This window comes from Planococcus citri, chromosome 3 (genome assembly GCF_950023065.1).
Source record: "Planococcus citri chromosome 3, ihPlaCitr1.1, whole genome shotgun sequence".
NCBI classification, from domain to species: Eukaryota; Metazoa; Arthropoda; class Insecta; order Hemiptera; family Pseudococcidae; genus Planococcus; species Planococcus citri.
In genome coordinates this window covers 66,050,373-66,066,281 of record NC_088679.1, presented here as the reverse complement: position 1 = coordinate 66,066,281, position 15,909 = coordinate 66,050,373, and the positions used below count along the sequence as shown (strand labels likewise).

General features: G+C 34.9%; 1 protein-coding gene and 1 long non-coding RNA gene across 17 annotated transcripts in view; one reads left to right on the top strand and one right to left on the bottom strand.

The window, feature by feature from the left end:
- bru1 (bruno 1) overlaps window positions 1–15,909 on the bottom strand; it is a 323,289-nt gene that overhangs the window by 95,542 nt on the left and 211,838 nt on the right. Inside the window, exon 1 of one of the 16 annotated variants that reach the window (XM_065353897.1) lies at window positions 14,627–15,327. The exons of the other annotated variants lie outside the window; for them this stretch is intronic. Within the exon in view, the coding sequence (XP_065209969.1) occupies window positions 14,627–14,837 (211 nt within the window). The 5' untranslated portion in view covers window positions 14,838–15,327. Of the gene's footprint in view, window positions 1–14,626; window positions 15,328–15,909 lie in introns of those variants that run through there. 16 annotated transcript variants of the gene reach the window in all.
- Window positions 15,357–15,909, top strand: part of LOC135838319 (uncharacterized) — a 57,493-nt gene continuing 56,940 nt past the window's right edge. The window contains exon 1 of the long non-coding RNA XR_010557369.1: window positions 15,357–15,496. This is a non-coding gene — a long non-coding RNA (uncharacterized LOC135838319). The remainder of the gene's footprint in view (window positions 15,497–15,909) is intronic.

Here is a 15,909-nt window from a genome sequence, read left to right as displayed (position 1 = left end):
TTTATGCCCCAACAGCGGAAAGCAGTACAGCAGAAATCGACAACTTTTACAACAACCTAGAAGAAGTGATGAGCTGCCTGAAAAACAATGATGTTGTATTTTTGATGGGAGACTTCAATGCCAAAGTTGGGAACAATCATGGCAGCCAAGTTGCAGGGAGGTATGCACTTGGAGAGCAGAATGAAAGAGGTGAAATCGTTACCTTAATGCCAAATCCGAGTATGTCCATCCAAAAACAAATTGTCTTTTTGCGTCACTGACAAGACTCTGGGAAGCCCTGATTTGAAAAATTTGCATCTGAGTACAGTTAAAATGCATCACCGAAGATGCACGAAGCTGACCGATGTTCAATCAGAACTCAACAAACCCATCCGAGCATACCCGAACCTTATCAGTGATGCGTAAAATCGTACTTTTTTTGTATGGACATACTCGGATTTGGCATTAAGGTAACGTAATGCTCGTAGAGTTCGCAGAAAGACACAATTTAGTAATATGCAATACCCGGTTCAAACAACATGAGAAAGCATTTGATCGTGTCAACCATGAGAGGATGTTGGAGATCCTGAAGAAATACAATATCAACGACAAAGACCTGTGAATAATCAAGAACCTGTACTGGGAGCAGAGCGCAAACATCAAGATTGGAACTGAGTACTTGGAGAACAGATGTGGTATAAACAGAGGTGTGAGGCAAGGATGCCCCCTCTCACTTAGGTTGTTCATCATGTATGCAGAAGAAATAATGAACGAAAGGGTGATTGGAACAAATGGGATTGAAGATCAACAGCAAGAGAATAAACAAAATAAGTTACAAAGACAACAAAGTGATCCTTGCAGGGACAGAAACGCAGTTGCAGAAGATGATCGACCGAATTAACAGTGCTGGATTAAAATATGGAATGAAAATAAACGCAGGCAAGACCAGGGTTATGAGATTTACAGAAGGAGATGATGAAGAGGTCAAAATCAACATCGGAACACAAGAAATTGAAAATGTAAACCAATTCAGATACCTTGGAGCGCTGATTAACAAGAATGGTAGAGATCATAAAGAAATTAAATCACGGATTGGAATGGCAAAAAGTGCTTTCAATAACCTAGCCAATGTGCTGGGAAATCAAACGATGAGTCTAAGTCTGAGAAAGAGAATTATGTGATGCTACGTATGACGAATTTGTTTACCTATCATTTTAGTCAGTGTTGGAAAAAAAAACGTTTTTTTTTTTAAAAGACAAAACAAATGTATCAACTTTTAAGATGTGATGTCATAAAATAGCTACAAGGCTCAATAAATATTTAAAAATTGAAATAAAAACACAAAATTTGCCTTTAAAAAGAAGTATAGGAAGAAGAATGAAAATCTAAAAATTCAGTTCCTTCAATTTCACTACTTTTTTAACCAGAAATTGGGAAAAAAACGTGTTTTTTTATGAAATTGGAGTTGAAAAAAAACTTGTTCAAAACGAAAAAAACCATTTTAAACAGAATTTTGTTTTAAACACTGTCTGTTTTTTCTCGATGTTTTAAACGTTTTAAACATACAGTGCTGTTTTAAACGGACAACACTGATTTTAGTATAAACAAATTTCACATTTGAGACTTCCAAAAATTAAAAAAAATTGAATAAAAATTTTCATTAGACATTATTATATCAATTGGCAAAATAAATATTTTTCTCCCACATCAGTGGACAAATTTTCAGTCAACACCCCCAACCCCCCAAAAAAGCTATAGCTTCTGTTTCTGCTTTAGAAATGAGGCCCAAAATGATATTTGCCCCAGGCCCTCATCGCTCGGCTCTCGATGGCCCTACTCGAATGTTTTGAGGAAATTGAAGGAATCCTTAATTTTCAAACTGAGCAATGAGTTGAATTCAATTTTTCTCATATACAATTACAACTAAATTTCCATGAATTGCTCTGAGAAGTTGAAAGGGTAATTTTCACCAATTAGAAAACCATCACAGAATAGATTAGAGATCACCGAACAGAAAAACATGATGAGAAGAAAAGGAAACTAATGGATTGTCTCTCTTACCACCATTTTTTTTTCAATCTGCAGAATTTTATGGCACCTCATTTGATATCAAATAATGTAATAGAGTAATACTACAAATAGGTACAGCTGCATAGTATTTGAAAACCCCTGAAAAAGTTTCATCATCTTTCATTGCAAAAACATTCACAATAAACAATGAAATTTCAAAAGAATCGATATTATTGCATATAGATTGAGACCGAGGTCTAAAATATATCTGCTCAACACAATGCCACGCCCGTAAAACGCACTCCATGTCCTCAAATGCAACCCTTTCTCGTTCTTATATGTATTATTTTACCTTCAATCGAATACCTACCCTTCAAAATTGCACGCGAACCGATTCAATAATTTAAACGCCCAGCGAGGACGAATAAATCGATTTCAAAATTTCTATTCGTAATCACATTTTGAACAAACTAATTCGTTCTACTCACACAAGATGTCCACTAAAATTCAAAAAAATATACTCATTTGTACGTTTTTAGTTACCAGGAAACAAAATTTCTCGCTGCATACAAATTAACTGAGACACACCCCCCCCCCTCTCATCCAGGGCACTTTTTGATGAACTGTTCATTTTCTTCATTTTCGTACTTGAAATTAAGGTTCTTTTTTCAAAATTTATTCCTAGCTACTTTAATTTGCAAGTTGCAGTGAAAACTCGCCAAATAAAATTTTTTGGCTTTAAAAAAAACTTAAAATCTCAACACCCTGTATACTCGTATCGCGTATTGTTCAATTCAAATTCAGCTACCCATTGTGGCGCCTTGTCCGAGTTTTCACACAGATGGTCGGCGATAGAAGGGAAAGAAACGTGCCTCGTCTCGACAACATTATTTGGCCTAGTTTCCCAAACGCCACTTCTACGTATTTCTATAAATTTTTAATTTTTCTCATTAATTTGTTTGCCTTCTACGACACACACGTGTTCTCATACATATACTCGAACCTTAACGGGCGAAGAATGATAAAGGAAAAATAACAACAACGAGACAGAGACATAGATGGTAGGATACGATACGTAGAAAAAAAGAGGAAAATTTCACTGACGAAACGCAAAAAATGAGAAAATATTTACACTCGACCGAGTCGATACAAAATAAACCCACGTTAAAGTCCGAGCTAGCTTTTTTCTTTTTTCTATTTTGTATTTCGTAAGTATAAAATTAATAATTGAGCGTGAAATAACTTTGATGGCACGCGAAGATCACATCTACCTACATGAAAACAAAAAGGCGATTCAGAACTACCATAAGAGGTTGCTGGTTTGAGTCACAACAACCGTTGGATCTTGAAAATTCGTATTATTTTTTCGAAAATATTCTACATTTTACACGAGGGGGAGGGCGGCGTGGGCGAGCAGCATCAGAAGAAAGTCGCATTGGTCAGAAATTCGAAGAGGTATAAGCTAAGCCTTCAGAAAAGTCTCGTTTAAGGTGAATAAAAATTTTGAAAATTTACCTACGTTATCATTATCGTCACGAGCTTTCGTTTAGCTCTAATAATCAGACTGAATTTCTAGCACCCTCGGTAAGAAGCTTTCACCATAGAAAAAGAATAACTGCGAGATCCATCCGGAATACTATTCGCAAATACAAAAACCGCGCGCTAGAGGCACATCTTGCTAACCTCAAAAGCACATACATAACAATAACCGTGCATGAAATTAATTCCAGTTTATCTTCTCAACAAATTCTACACGAAATTACTACATGTGCAATATCTACAAATCACACGAAGCTCTAATCCACCCTTGTACACTAAATACAGCTTAAACTGTTAGATTACTTCCTGTATAATTCCTGAAATATTTCCATCGCGGCTTTTGATATTCATAAAGAGAGAAATACGAACCGAGTACGATTTATGAAAATCATTAGAGCAGCGCGCTGTTTATTGGGAATTAGTATTTTTATGAACTTATACAAACAAAGGTAAGTACTCGTATGTGATGTTTTTGAAATTTTTAAGGTATTTTTTCACGCTGTTTTGGTCAAATTTTCAGCAACTTTTCAGGTTTGGAAAAGGTTTTTCAATTTTAGGATTAATACAAAAAATTTGGAAAAAATCAAATAAGTTTGGCAAATTATCGGCAACTTTTGGTGAATTGGTAGTTCATTTTTGGTGAATTACTGCAACGGTATTACAAGTTCCTAATTTTTGGTAAACTGCGGGTATTAATGAGTAAATTACAGACATCTTTTAGTGAACATTTTTTTTTTTTTTGGCAAATTACTGTTTTTTGGTAAATTACGGGTAATTTTGGTAAATAAAGAGTAATTTTGGTAAATCAGGGTAATTTTGGTAAATTAGGTACGGGTAATTTTGATAAATTACTGTTTTTTTTTTTTTTTGGTAAATTACGGGTGATTTTGGTAAATAAGGGTAATTTTGGTAAATAAGAGTAATTTTGGTAAATCAGGGTAATTTTGGTAAATACCGGTAATTTTAGTAAATTACGGGTAATTTTGGTAAATTACGGGTAATTTCGGTAAATTACGGGTAATTTCGGTAAATTACGGGTAATTTCGGTAAATTACGGGTAATTTTGACAAATTACATTTGAGGAGCTCATTGCAAAAGTAGCCCTTGTCAGGTGGTTGTTTGATAAAAATCATCGTAGCTCCGAACTGAGAAACTGAACACGGTTGAAATGTTTGTCAGTAAGCCAGGAATTAGGAAGGAGTGTAGTTTCGATTGAAATCGCAAAGAGCGCGCTTGGCTCTCCTGAAAAAGAAACTGGTTAACTATCAACGGCTATTTTTTCAATAAGCTCTTCATTTGCATGGCTTGTACTTTATTTTTATCAAAAAAAAAAAGAAACTCGAAAAGCAATAAAATTAATGAAGTAGAAAAGAGTAACAAGTAACCAAAAAAGCAACAAGACGTGTGAGCTAGGCATTTTGATGAAGAAGAAAAAAATTTACAAAAAGCCATTTCGCAACTATTTTTCCAAAATGGGCGATGGAGGATTTTATAATTCATTTTTAGCAGTGATTTTTATATTTTTCAAGTCGAAAATCGGATATTCCACTTTTTTACATTTTTTACTACCTCTCCAGCAAAATTGCTGAAAATCATTACTTTTTCATTACTTTTACTATAGACTTTCAAAATCACTACCTTTTCACTACTTTCAGCAAGCTGCATGCAAGTGGACCAACATCATTTGGAGGACTAAGGGAGGATTTTTCTTTAACACTTAAACGTTGACTTAAAATGTGGTTATTTAAAAGCAATCTGCCCAGAAATGAAACATTTTCAAAACATTTCTACAAGTATCAATTTTTCATATTTTTTTTTGCTCATTCTTTTCGACTTTGAGGGACTTAAAGAAACCATTACATCATTTGGGAGACCCATGGAATGTTTTTCCTGAAACTGTGCTTGTTCAGAAAGATACTGCCCATAAATGAAATTAAAAAAAAAAAATATCCCCAGACATCAATTTTTCATCTTTTTGTATTTTTCTCAAATTTGGGGGGGGGCAATATAAGAGAGCTAACATCATTGAGGGATCCAATGAAGAGGTTTTCTTGAAAATGAGGTTATGATGAACAATTCTAATGTAGAATTGAGATATTTCTAAAAAAAATCCCTGATTTCGAATTATTCTGATGCATTTCTGATTTCTTCACCATTGAGGGGCTCTTTTCTAAGAGGTCAACAAAAATTTGAAGGACCGGAGAAAGTTTTTTCTAGAAAAGGGAATTGTTTAGAAATATTCTGACGCAAAAACAAAGAATTTTGATAAATTGAACTTTTTTGATTTTTTTCAACTTGGGAACTACCATTTTTTTTTTTTTTTTTTTGCAAAAAGGGGAAAAATAAAAATAGGGAATTATTTGCTCATCCGAGGTAACAATTGGGGGGGGGGGGGGTGGGTAGGTGGAAAATTACAACTTTGGAAAATAAGGTACCCCCTAGTATTAGTATGTATATGTAAGTACGTGCTTGGTATAGAACTTATAGAAGTCATGTAGTTCTCGAAATATGCATATTATTTCAGGGTCATTCATTATGTATCGTACATATTAACCCATTACGATGATGTGACGATAATGTGGATGAAAAAATGAAACACGAGCAATGTAGAGTGAATCATTTTGCTTCGCTGCGCTGCTGCTCGTGTTTGTCATTTCAATGTGGTAAATATCATTCTTAGCAATGTGGTGAAGCGACGATCGTTGATATGGAATGGATTTTGTCCACTTATCAGTTTTTATTTCAACTACTTCCTGAGATTTCGACGATGAACTAGTCTATCAATTATGTCGTTATCGTATGTATTTTTGATGATGCGACGTCGTTTGTGAAATTAAACAGTGGATAGCAGATAACAAACGACTCTCTGTCGTGTTTTTCCTCGGCTCTATTTTCAGGCGAGTGAATATTTTTGTTCGTTTCCTTCGCCGAACATGAAGTGAAAAAATTACGACCAAAAGTGATAGAAGTTTTTGGTAGTGTGATTATAAGCTTTCCATGATTATTTCGTCTATGTTATCTTGAGCTGTTTCGTATTATTATAGAATGTCTTTACCCTTCTAAACTGTTCTAATACGTCATTGATACAATACGATAAAACAACAATCAATTCCAAATTGTTAGAGAATGCACATTTGTTGTGTAATAGAGTAAACTAGACGTCAGCTTTTTGATCGGTTTAGGGTTGAAGAGAATTTATTGTAATGAAATGCGGATTGATTTAATTAGTTTAGTTTGTTGGGGTCACTGGTGAGAAACCGTTGGTTCGACGTTGCACCGACATTATTCCAATTTGAAATGGAAATCATCTTTGGACTTGGTGTGTGTGTCTGTGTTTGTGTGCATAACACCATGTCTGTCTTGATCGAAGGTATAACAAACTATATCCTCATATAAATACCCTACAGCCAAGGTATCGCGATGTGTACCTATTTTGGGACGTGGAAGAGAGAAAGAACACAACGACGTACGTAGACGTACATTCAGATGACGGAATATCGAAACCGATTATCGTCCAATGACGTTGTTTTTTCCGCTTCTTTTTCCAACTCGATTGAATAATAAATGAGGCGAAAACAGAAGCGCGATTTTTCGCGCCGTTCAACATCTTGTAAACACTCGGTACCAGGGTTTTCCAAAACCATAGAAGTGAGGCAACCCCCACCACCCTCCCTCCCCCTCCCGCTCCTTCAGCGGAAGTAGAAGAAAATTTTCATTTTTCGTCTCTTTGTCGTAGTTGCATAATCGCGCGTTGAACGAGTCGTCGAAGCTTTGAGCTATATGTACATAAAGCTGACTGACGTAACGCTAGGGGGAAAAAATTCAAATGAGATATGACTTTGAATAATGCAATTTGAATATATTATTCGAGACACTAATTAAGTCTCGGTCGTATTTTTATTGAAAATCGCCGCGGTAGTGTCGCAAGGTGCGACGCGAAAATGAGGAGGAAATTATTACCTACTTTTTTTTTCGTTTTGAACCAGATTAATTAAGGGGTACCTAGTACCTACGAAATTCTACTTGTCAGTGGAATATTGTTTGTGTTGTGACGTGACATGCGGTTTCATTTCGAGCACACAGTAGCGTTGTTAGCGTATATTTTTACAATATATCGATGTGGGTATGGGTATAGGTATACGATGCGACGTGTGAAATTATTCAATTTACCAAGGACATGGTTAGGTCTCTCTCTAGGTATATAGTTTTTCATAAAAGAATACTCTAGAAGGAAAAATACCAATACCATACGTCGAATTCTTATACGCTGAAAATCAACGCGCCGAGCAGAAATGAAAAATGATGAATACTTATCGAGGTTAAAACGATGACGTTGGATAGGTCTATTGTTTAGTGATATAAATGCTTATTGAATCGAGTATTGGGAATCTTATCCTGGGTTTAGAGATAACATTTTGAGTCGAATAGGTTTCGATGGCGTTCTCTTCGTTTACCTATTGGTTACATTGAAATCAAATGCACATAAGAATATACTCGTCGAGTATTTCTATTTGGAATAGGTATCTCGAAAATCGTGTAGGTAGTAGGTACTCGTGTGAATTGTATTTTTCTACGTAATATTCAACGCGATAAGCACGTTTTCGTCGTGTCCAAACGTGATATTTTTCGAAAGAGGGAAAATACAGGTAGAAAATTACGAGGAACAGGTCTCAAAGAAAAAGGTACAGGTCAATGACATGCAAGTTATAAGTAGTATGGTCAATGTTGGATTGAAAATTGACGATTTTTTTCTATTTTTGCTCAATTGGTCGAAGCATTAGGAGGACACGTGGCTTGATCTGGGCTATTTTATTCGTAGTTGTCAGTTGTGAAAGACTAATCATTTCCGAGTATGGGAAAAACTTGATAAACCACAGTTGAAAATTTATCAGAATTTGAAATGATGAAGTTAGCTTCTCTCGTGTCGCGAAAAATTCATCCAAATCAGCTCGACTCCATCGTCACAGGGTGTCTAACCAAATCTGAAAACTAAAAAGAAGGACCTTTCGGAAGGACTGCAAAATTGGAAATGTACCAATTGATACCCCTCCCCATTCATTTTTACAAAATTGCCAAAAAAAAAACTTCAAAAATTTATAATTTTTAAAAGAAACGAAAAAATTAATAATATTCAGGTAGACCTCATCAGTTTCTTATCCAGGTCCAGGGTGTCTGGTGTAGGTATATCAAATCCAAAAAACAAAAACTTCGTACCTTTTTCATATTTTTTTCACACGCCATTATTTTCAAGTTCTTTTTAGACATAAGAATTGAATAATTATTAGGATACTATTTCAATGAAAATTTTTAATATCAGGGATTGTACTCAAATTTTTCTGAAAAAAGTAACTTAAATAACCAAAAAGTGATCAAAAAAGTCATTTAAAAAATTTATAATGTAAAAATCAGAGGCGAGCACAAAACGTTCCATATATTTGTACATATAAACATTACATTTTATTTTCAGAGGCGCGACGAATCGATGTGTGGTGAGTGATGGGTAGGGGGGGGGGGGGTGAGACTGAGAAATTCTTCAAACTTTTCTCGCTAAATTTTCCCAATTATTTACTCTACACTCCCCCCTTCACACCAAGATTTTCCCAAATAATTGACCAGATGTGGTTCGAACCATTTTTTTTAAAGGGAAGTTGGAAACAAAAATGTCGAATAAAATTTTTTTTTAATTTTTTCATTGATTGGATTATGTTTTTGGAAATTCTCGAGTTGATTTTTCCATTCTAGAAAATGTTTGAAAATTGATGTAGTAGAATTCAAATCTGATCGAGCGATGCGAGGGTGAAAGCTGTGAAAAACCGATAATTCAAAACGTAAAACATCATTTATCATGCACTAAGTTGATTTTCATAGCTTCAAAATTTTCAAATTTTAAATGTTTTCAGAAAATAACACAAGGTTGGTATTTAACTTATCATTTTTAAAAACATAAGTAAACGCCCGACCGAAGCGAGGGCAAAAAATTTCGAAAATTCACAATTCCTGAGGGGTAAACCAGCATTATTTTTGATTTGAGGAGTCAATTTTTCTACCCTCTAACTTCGGCTCGAGAAAAGAAAGGAAAAATGATCTAGCCCGAGCGAAGCGATGGCGAAAGCTGTGGAAAATTGATAAAATGAGACGTAATACAACGCCATTCCTGATATGTTGATTAAGTGACAGAATTATTTGAAAATTTGGAAAAAAAGAACGCCATTCGGGCAAAAAGGAGGAAGTTTTACTGACTTTTTTGAAAAGAAGAAGCCATATAGGCAAAAAAGACAAACTTTTACTGACCTAGAAGGACCAGAAGGACTGTTAGACACCCTGATTCGATCAAATAATCAATTCGCTTGACTGAATCGACTTCTTATCATCAATATCGATCACCAATAGGATCAAGAAATCGATCGAAACACAACGATACCAACAATTTTTATCGAAATGGAAAATACTTGAAAATAGAATTTTTTTTCAAATTTTTTCTCTCAAAATTTTACGTAAAATCATAGATTATTTTTTAGTTTCCATAACATCGACTTTGTCCTGCTTAAAAATTGACAAATGCTAAAATGATATTTCATTTAAAAAACCTTACCCAATTTTTCAAAACTCGTGCTCATTTTTTCCTCAAAAAAAAAAGTAACTTTAGTAACCAAAAACTAATCAAAAAGTTGCAAAACGTGAGCAAAACATTTGCAAAAAAAAAAAAAAAAAAACACCAGAAGAAACATGACAGGAAATGACAACTTTAGCAAGCAAGGATTTTTGGAAATTACGACTTGGGCAACTTTTGAAAAACGTGAGTTTTTTTTTCAATTTTTGACCTAAAAGGAGACGTAGACAATTTTAGCAGAAGACAAGATTTTTTTCAGTAATTTTTGACAAAAAAGTAACGTTTATAGAAAATTTTTGGCAAAAACTTGAAACTCTGTTTGTTTGTTTGATTTTTTTTTGTTGAAAAAGTGAAGCTACTCGTATTTCGGAACATTTTTGTAAAAAGCAAGACTGACAATTTTAGCAGGAAGTAGGGCTTTTTGAAAATTCTCGAGAAAAGTGGATTTTGTTAGGTAATTTTCAGCCAAAAAGTGGAAATTTTAAGCAAATCCTGTTAAAAACGAGGCATATTTTGGCAAAAAATCAGACTTCGACGATTTCAGCAAACAGAAAGATTTCTTTGCCTATTTTTCAGACTGAACATTCTGTCGAGAATTAGAATTTAGGTATAGCTGTAACTCTGAGAATCTTCTATTTTCATCACAATCCATCTATCATGATATGAGTGAGAAAAAGGCACTTTCAAGACTCAAGATTTTGCGAAAAAATGGTCATAAAAAAAACCGAAAAGTATCTATGAAATAATTGACTCCCGAATCTCTGGAAACCATATTTTCAGGTCATATTCCAACTGCCATACGTGAGGAAGAGTATTATTTCAAAGGCACCGGAGGGGGGGGGGATTTTATTTTGAAGAATTGAAAAAATAGTGCTCCAAAAAATTGGAACATCTGACTGAATTGCAGCAATCTTGATCATTTTTTCGACAAGTACCACGTCTGTTTTTCTGGAGAATTTGGATTTCTAGAAAATATGTATAACTGTCTCAAATGATGTAAAAATCCGGCTTCAAAACTGAATTGAAACTGAAATAGTACATACGATCAGAAAAGTCAAAAATTCATATGTTTTTCTTCATCAGTTTTTGCGATTTGTGAGCAATAAAAAGTCAAAACTCTCATAAAACCCTCTATTTTTTAACAGGACAGCTTTACATCTACCCTAATGGCCCTCCAGGCTCCACGATAGCGTAATATTTGAAACATTACAGTCAAATTTCATCAATTTTTGAACGTTGAAACAGTGAATAAAAAGAAATTGTGTGACAAGCTATAAAACTAGGCATCGTGCCACATGGAAGGACGGAGATACCCCTTGAATCATCAACATTATTTCTATTCAGCAGCTATAAGTTGAGCAATACAGCTCTCATATTGCTAATATGTGCTCAAGATGTATCCTAAACGCGAATCGTGTAAAGCAAATGAGCTATTAGGAAGTGAGAATCAATGACCGATAATCTGCCATCAAATCAACTCATCACTTGGAAAATAAATGTCACTTCAGGGTTCGAAATTGAATAGCATTTCCCTGAAGTCTAAATCTGTAAATTTGACCAGAAATATCGCCAAAAAAGTTCCCAAAAAGTGAAAAATGCTAAAAATTGGGGAATCATTTTTTTAAAACTTGCATAAATCTGTAGCTTTTCATAATTGCTGTATTTTTCGAAGAGGTGATGTTTCTCAGAGCGATACCATCGATTTTTGATTCGAAGATCAAAAAAAAACAAGCCTCAGTTAAGGTATCTCCTCTCATTTGAACTACACGATTCATCAAAGTCCTCATAATATGCTCACACTTTCTCGAGGTTTCAAATTGAAAAATGAAAATCCAAATTATTAAGAAATTCTCACACAACGCCCTCGACGACGTTCTCAACAATCTCAACACTCAGAATTTCTACATTCCGCTCAAAATCGCTTCGAAACTTCATTCATACTCTTGAATTTTCTCAACGACTCAAAATTTCCTCATCCTGTATAATCGTTAATCGACGATAATTGGGAACAACAGCATATTTTTTGCTATACTTTTCAATTTCTGGAACATATACTTATCTTTGGCACAACCTACACTCGTCAAAAGGAGAAAACAACCTCATAAAGAGAGGAATACGGTTCGAATACCATTAAGCGCCACCTCTATCCTATATGTACTATTGAGACGAAGGCGAATGTATCGATACAGCGAACCATTTTTCGAGAAATTTTTATAAAAATAGCCACAAAAAATTACGACTTCTGGCAACCTATATCGAAAGAATACCAAAAGTATGAAGAACACTCGTCAATTACACATTCGCATTTCGCATTATTCGATAAAGCTAAATGTAAAACTACCATAAACCGACTATAAATAAAATCGACGCGATGTATACGTTTTCTTCAGTAAAAAGAAACAAACCATCGGTTTCGTTCTCTACGTGTGTATATTTGTTCAGAGAAAAATCTCATATATACTGTACGTCAAGATCTATGTAGACTAAATACCATCGAAAAATCCGTCTAATTAAAACATTCTCTCGCAGATTCACTTACTGTTTTCATAATCAAAATCCATGTCCGTACCGCATTAAATTCTAGAATTTTAACCAGGAGCCGCGAACTTTGCTTAAAAAATAAATTTCAACGAAAAAGGAAAAACTTGGTCCACTTTTCAACAAATTTTCGACAATTTTCAACAATTTTATCAGCTTGGAGAATTTTTGTTTTCATTGAGCAATGTTACCATTGAATTTAGTAAAACGTCAAATCAAAGTCAAACTCGTTGAAAATTCCAATTCCTGAATAAAATCCATTGATTAATTTCATTTTTTCATTACTTTGCTAATTGTTAATGAGCTAAAGTAATTTTTCAACACCTTTGAAGCTTTGATCATTGAAAAAATAACAAAACGATGTTCAATTTATGGCTTGGGAATGATTTATTTTCAGTACGCTGATCAGGTAACACTGCATTACTCGAATAAAAAAAAATCAAAGACAAATGAAAACGGGGTTGACATTTTCCTCGAAAAAAGTTTTTCCGTCGTTGCGCATGCGCAGTACGTACAAAGTTTTAAAAATTTCCTGCGCGTCGCGACGCTGATCCGAAAAAAGTGCATCGTTGATCTTGAACGTGGAATCGTGTCGTACCTCGTGGAATGGAGGAATTAGTGATGTTGATATTTAGAAAAATTTTATATCGATATATCACGATATTTTTCCAACAGATATCGATATATCGACGATATATCGATATCTTCAATATTGCCTTGAAAGTACCTATTTTTCCCATTTGTATACTCAGTCATTTAAATTGCAAATTAACAACTGCAAAAAATTTGGTGCGACAAAAAGTTTTTTTTAAGGTGCACCGGGGGAAGTTGGAATTCGGGGTAAGTTAGAAAACTTGCTCTAGCGCCTAGAGGTTTATATCTGGCGAAGTGCCACTAAAGGTGACTTGAGGGTACTGCCCCTACTTCATAACGGCATAAAAATTTTCGCGATTCAGTTTCATTTTAGATGTCTTTGGTTCAATTGTATTTTGTTGTTGTTTTGAACTTATTTTGAATTTGGTCTAAAATACAGACTTTCTATTTCTTAGTTTTTCGCATATAGCGGACGAACCGTGCGTCCTAGTGAAAATCTGATGAGAGTGATCTCAAAGAGAATTAAATTCTCTACAATTTTGATTCTAAGCAATTTTTCTAGGACGCTCGGTTTGTGATCTACGCCTCTGCAAAGTTTAGCCTGTTCTGACTTCCCCCAATTGGGGTAAGTCAGGACAGTTTATATTTTATTCCACTGAGCGAAAGCTACTGTGTCAATCGCGCTCAAATTTTTACCATAGGTTAAGAACCCTTATGGGAACCTACATAATAAATTTCATCCATATTGGTTCATTAGAAGGCGAGTAACAGCTGGTCAAAGTTGAAATTGCGAAAAATCATTCTGACTTTCCCCGGTGCACCTTATAGATTTTTAAAAAAGTGAGAAAATTTTTTTTTGAAAAAATTTTAAAAATTTCTTTCTAATTTCAATTTTTACTCATATTTTTGGCTGTTTTCGTGCATTTTTTCCTCAATTTTTGACGATACGATATATCGTCGATATTGATTTTTCATATCGATATGTCGATATTGGATCTCATATCGATATATCGTTTAAGATATCGATATATCAACACCACTAGGAGGAATTGATAATGACAGACGACAGCTACTGGAAATCGTGTCTATTTTATCTAGTATTCGAGTATGTAACCTTCCTGTTTGCGGTAATTTTTCTATCTGATATGTAAACCAACACCTCTACGGACGTAATAAAGTAAGCATATAAGCACAACGATGACATTTCACACGATGACGACGACAGTAAAACGTGTGGTTAAATTGTACAGAACAGATAAGGTTTCGGAGACGAAGACAGCAATATAGTCGAGCAGCAGAATACACTTGACAAGATTAAACAACAACAACAACAGCAGAAGTAGAAGCAGAACTTACCGGGTGAAGCGTACGGCATCGGTGACGGCGACACCAAATTCGGATCGGTGAAATAACAATAATACAAATTCTCTGTATTCGCGTAAGGGCTGGCGTCTGTTTGATATACTACGTTGGTCGGTAACGAGTGTAGATTGGCGGATGAAGATGTGGTTAGATTATTACCACTGTATTGTATCACCGGGTAAGGACAGTACCGTTTACTCTTCATAACATATTTGTTGAACGTAGTAGTATTACTCGAATATACAGTATGAGCTTGGCTGCTTTGGTAGTACTAATTCTATCGTGTAGCGTGTGTTTTGCGAATAGGAAATACCTACGACACCAGTTACGACTTGAATCACACCCGAGCTTCGAGCACAGAACAGATCACACGACGAGCTGACGTCCGCCGAAGATTAAACGATAAGAACGACACAGATCAATTAAACATTTACCATCATCATTACGCCGTTTACATCAAATACAACAAACACCATGGTAATCGCACCAAACTTTCGGGTTTACGTCTGGACACGTACACGTATACGCACGACGATACGAAACCTGCGCTGGTTAATGTTAAACTATATACTATAATCGTGTGAAAAATCACAACTCACTTCTACTGACTCTAGGTACAAGTAAGATTATTTTACATACGCGTACGATGTCGTATACATTTTCATAAAACGGTAACACACACGAGCTTGCATTTACATTGACACACAGGCACCAGTACACACAGCGCAGCAGGCACTTGTACGATACATAACAAGCGATATTCAACATGAACCATTGAACAGTGTTGCCAACCTATGTTTACGACGAAGACGTACGCTCAGAAAATCGCACGCCTAATCATGCGCAACGGAAACCGAATTCAAAGTATGCACTCTTCCTGTCGTCCAATAGTAATATTATCTGACTTCGAGGAAATTTCAACAAACCCAGTGAAACTGATAAGGTCACCGTAGAACGACATAAAAAAAAGTAAAAACATCGAGCAACCTATCTCAAATTACAAAATTTTGATTTTTTTTTTCTTTTTTTTTGCAAATTTAATAACACTAATCCAAATTATCATTTTGTAAATATTGTCAATAGGTAATGCTATTATTTTACGACCTACGAAGAACAACGTAGACGTACACCGTGTAGAGTAATTTACGCTGGTTCAAAACTATAAAACCAAGTTTGCTATTTGCGAACGCTAATTAAGAATCGAACCGTGTGTATTCTAATATTGCGCGGCCGGCCTCTAAATACAATACAAGAGAATCTATTTCTTAACTCGCACA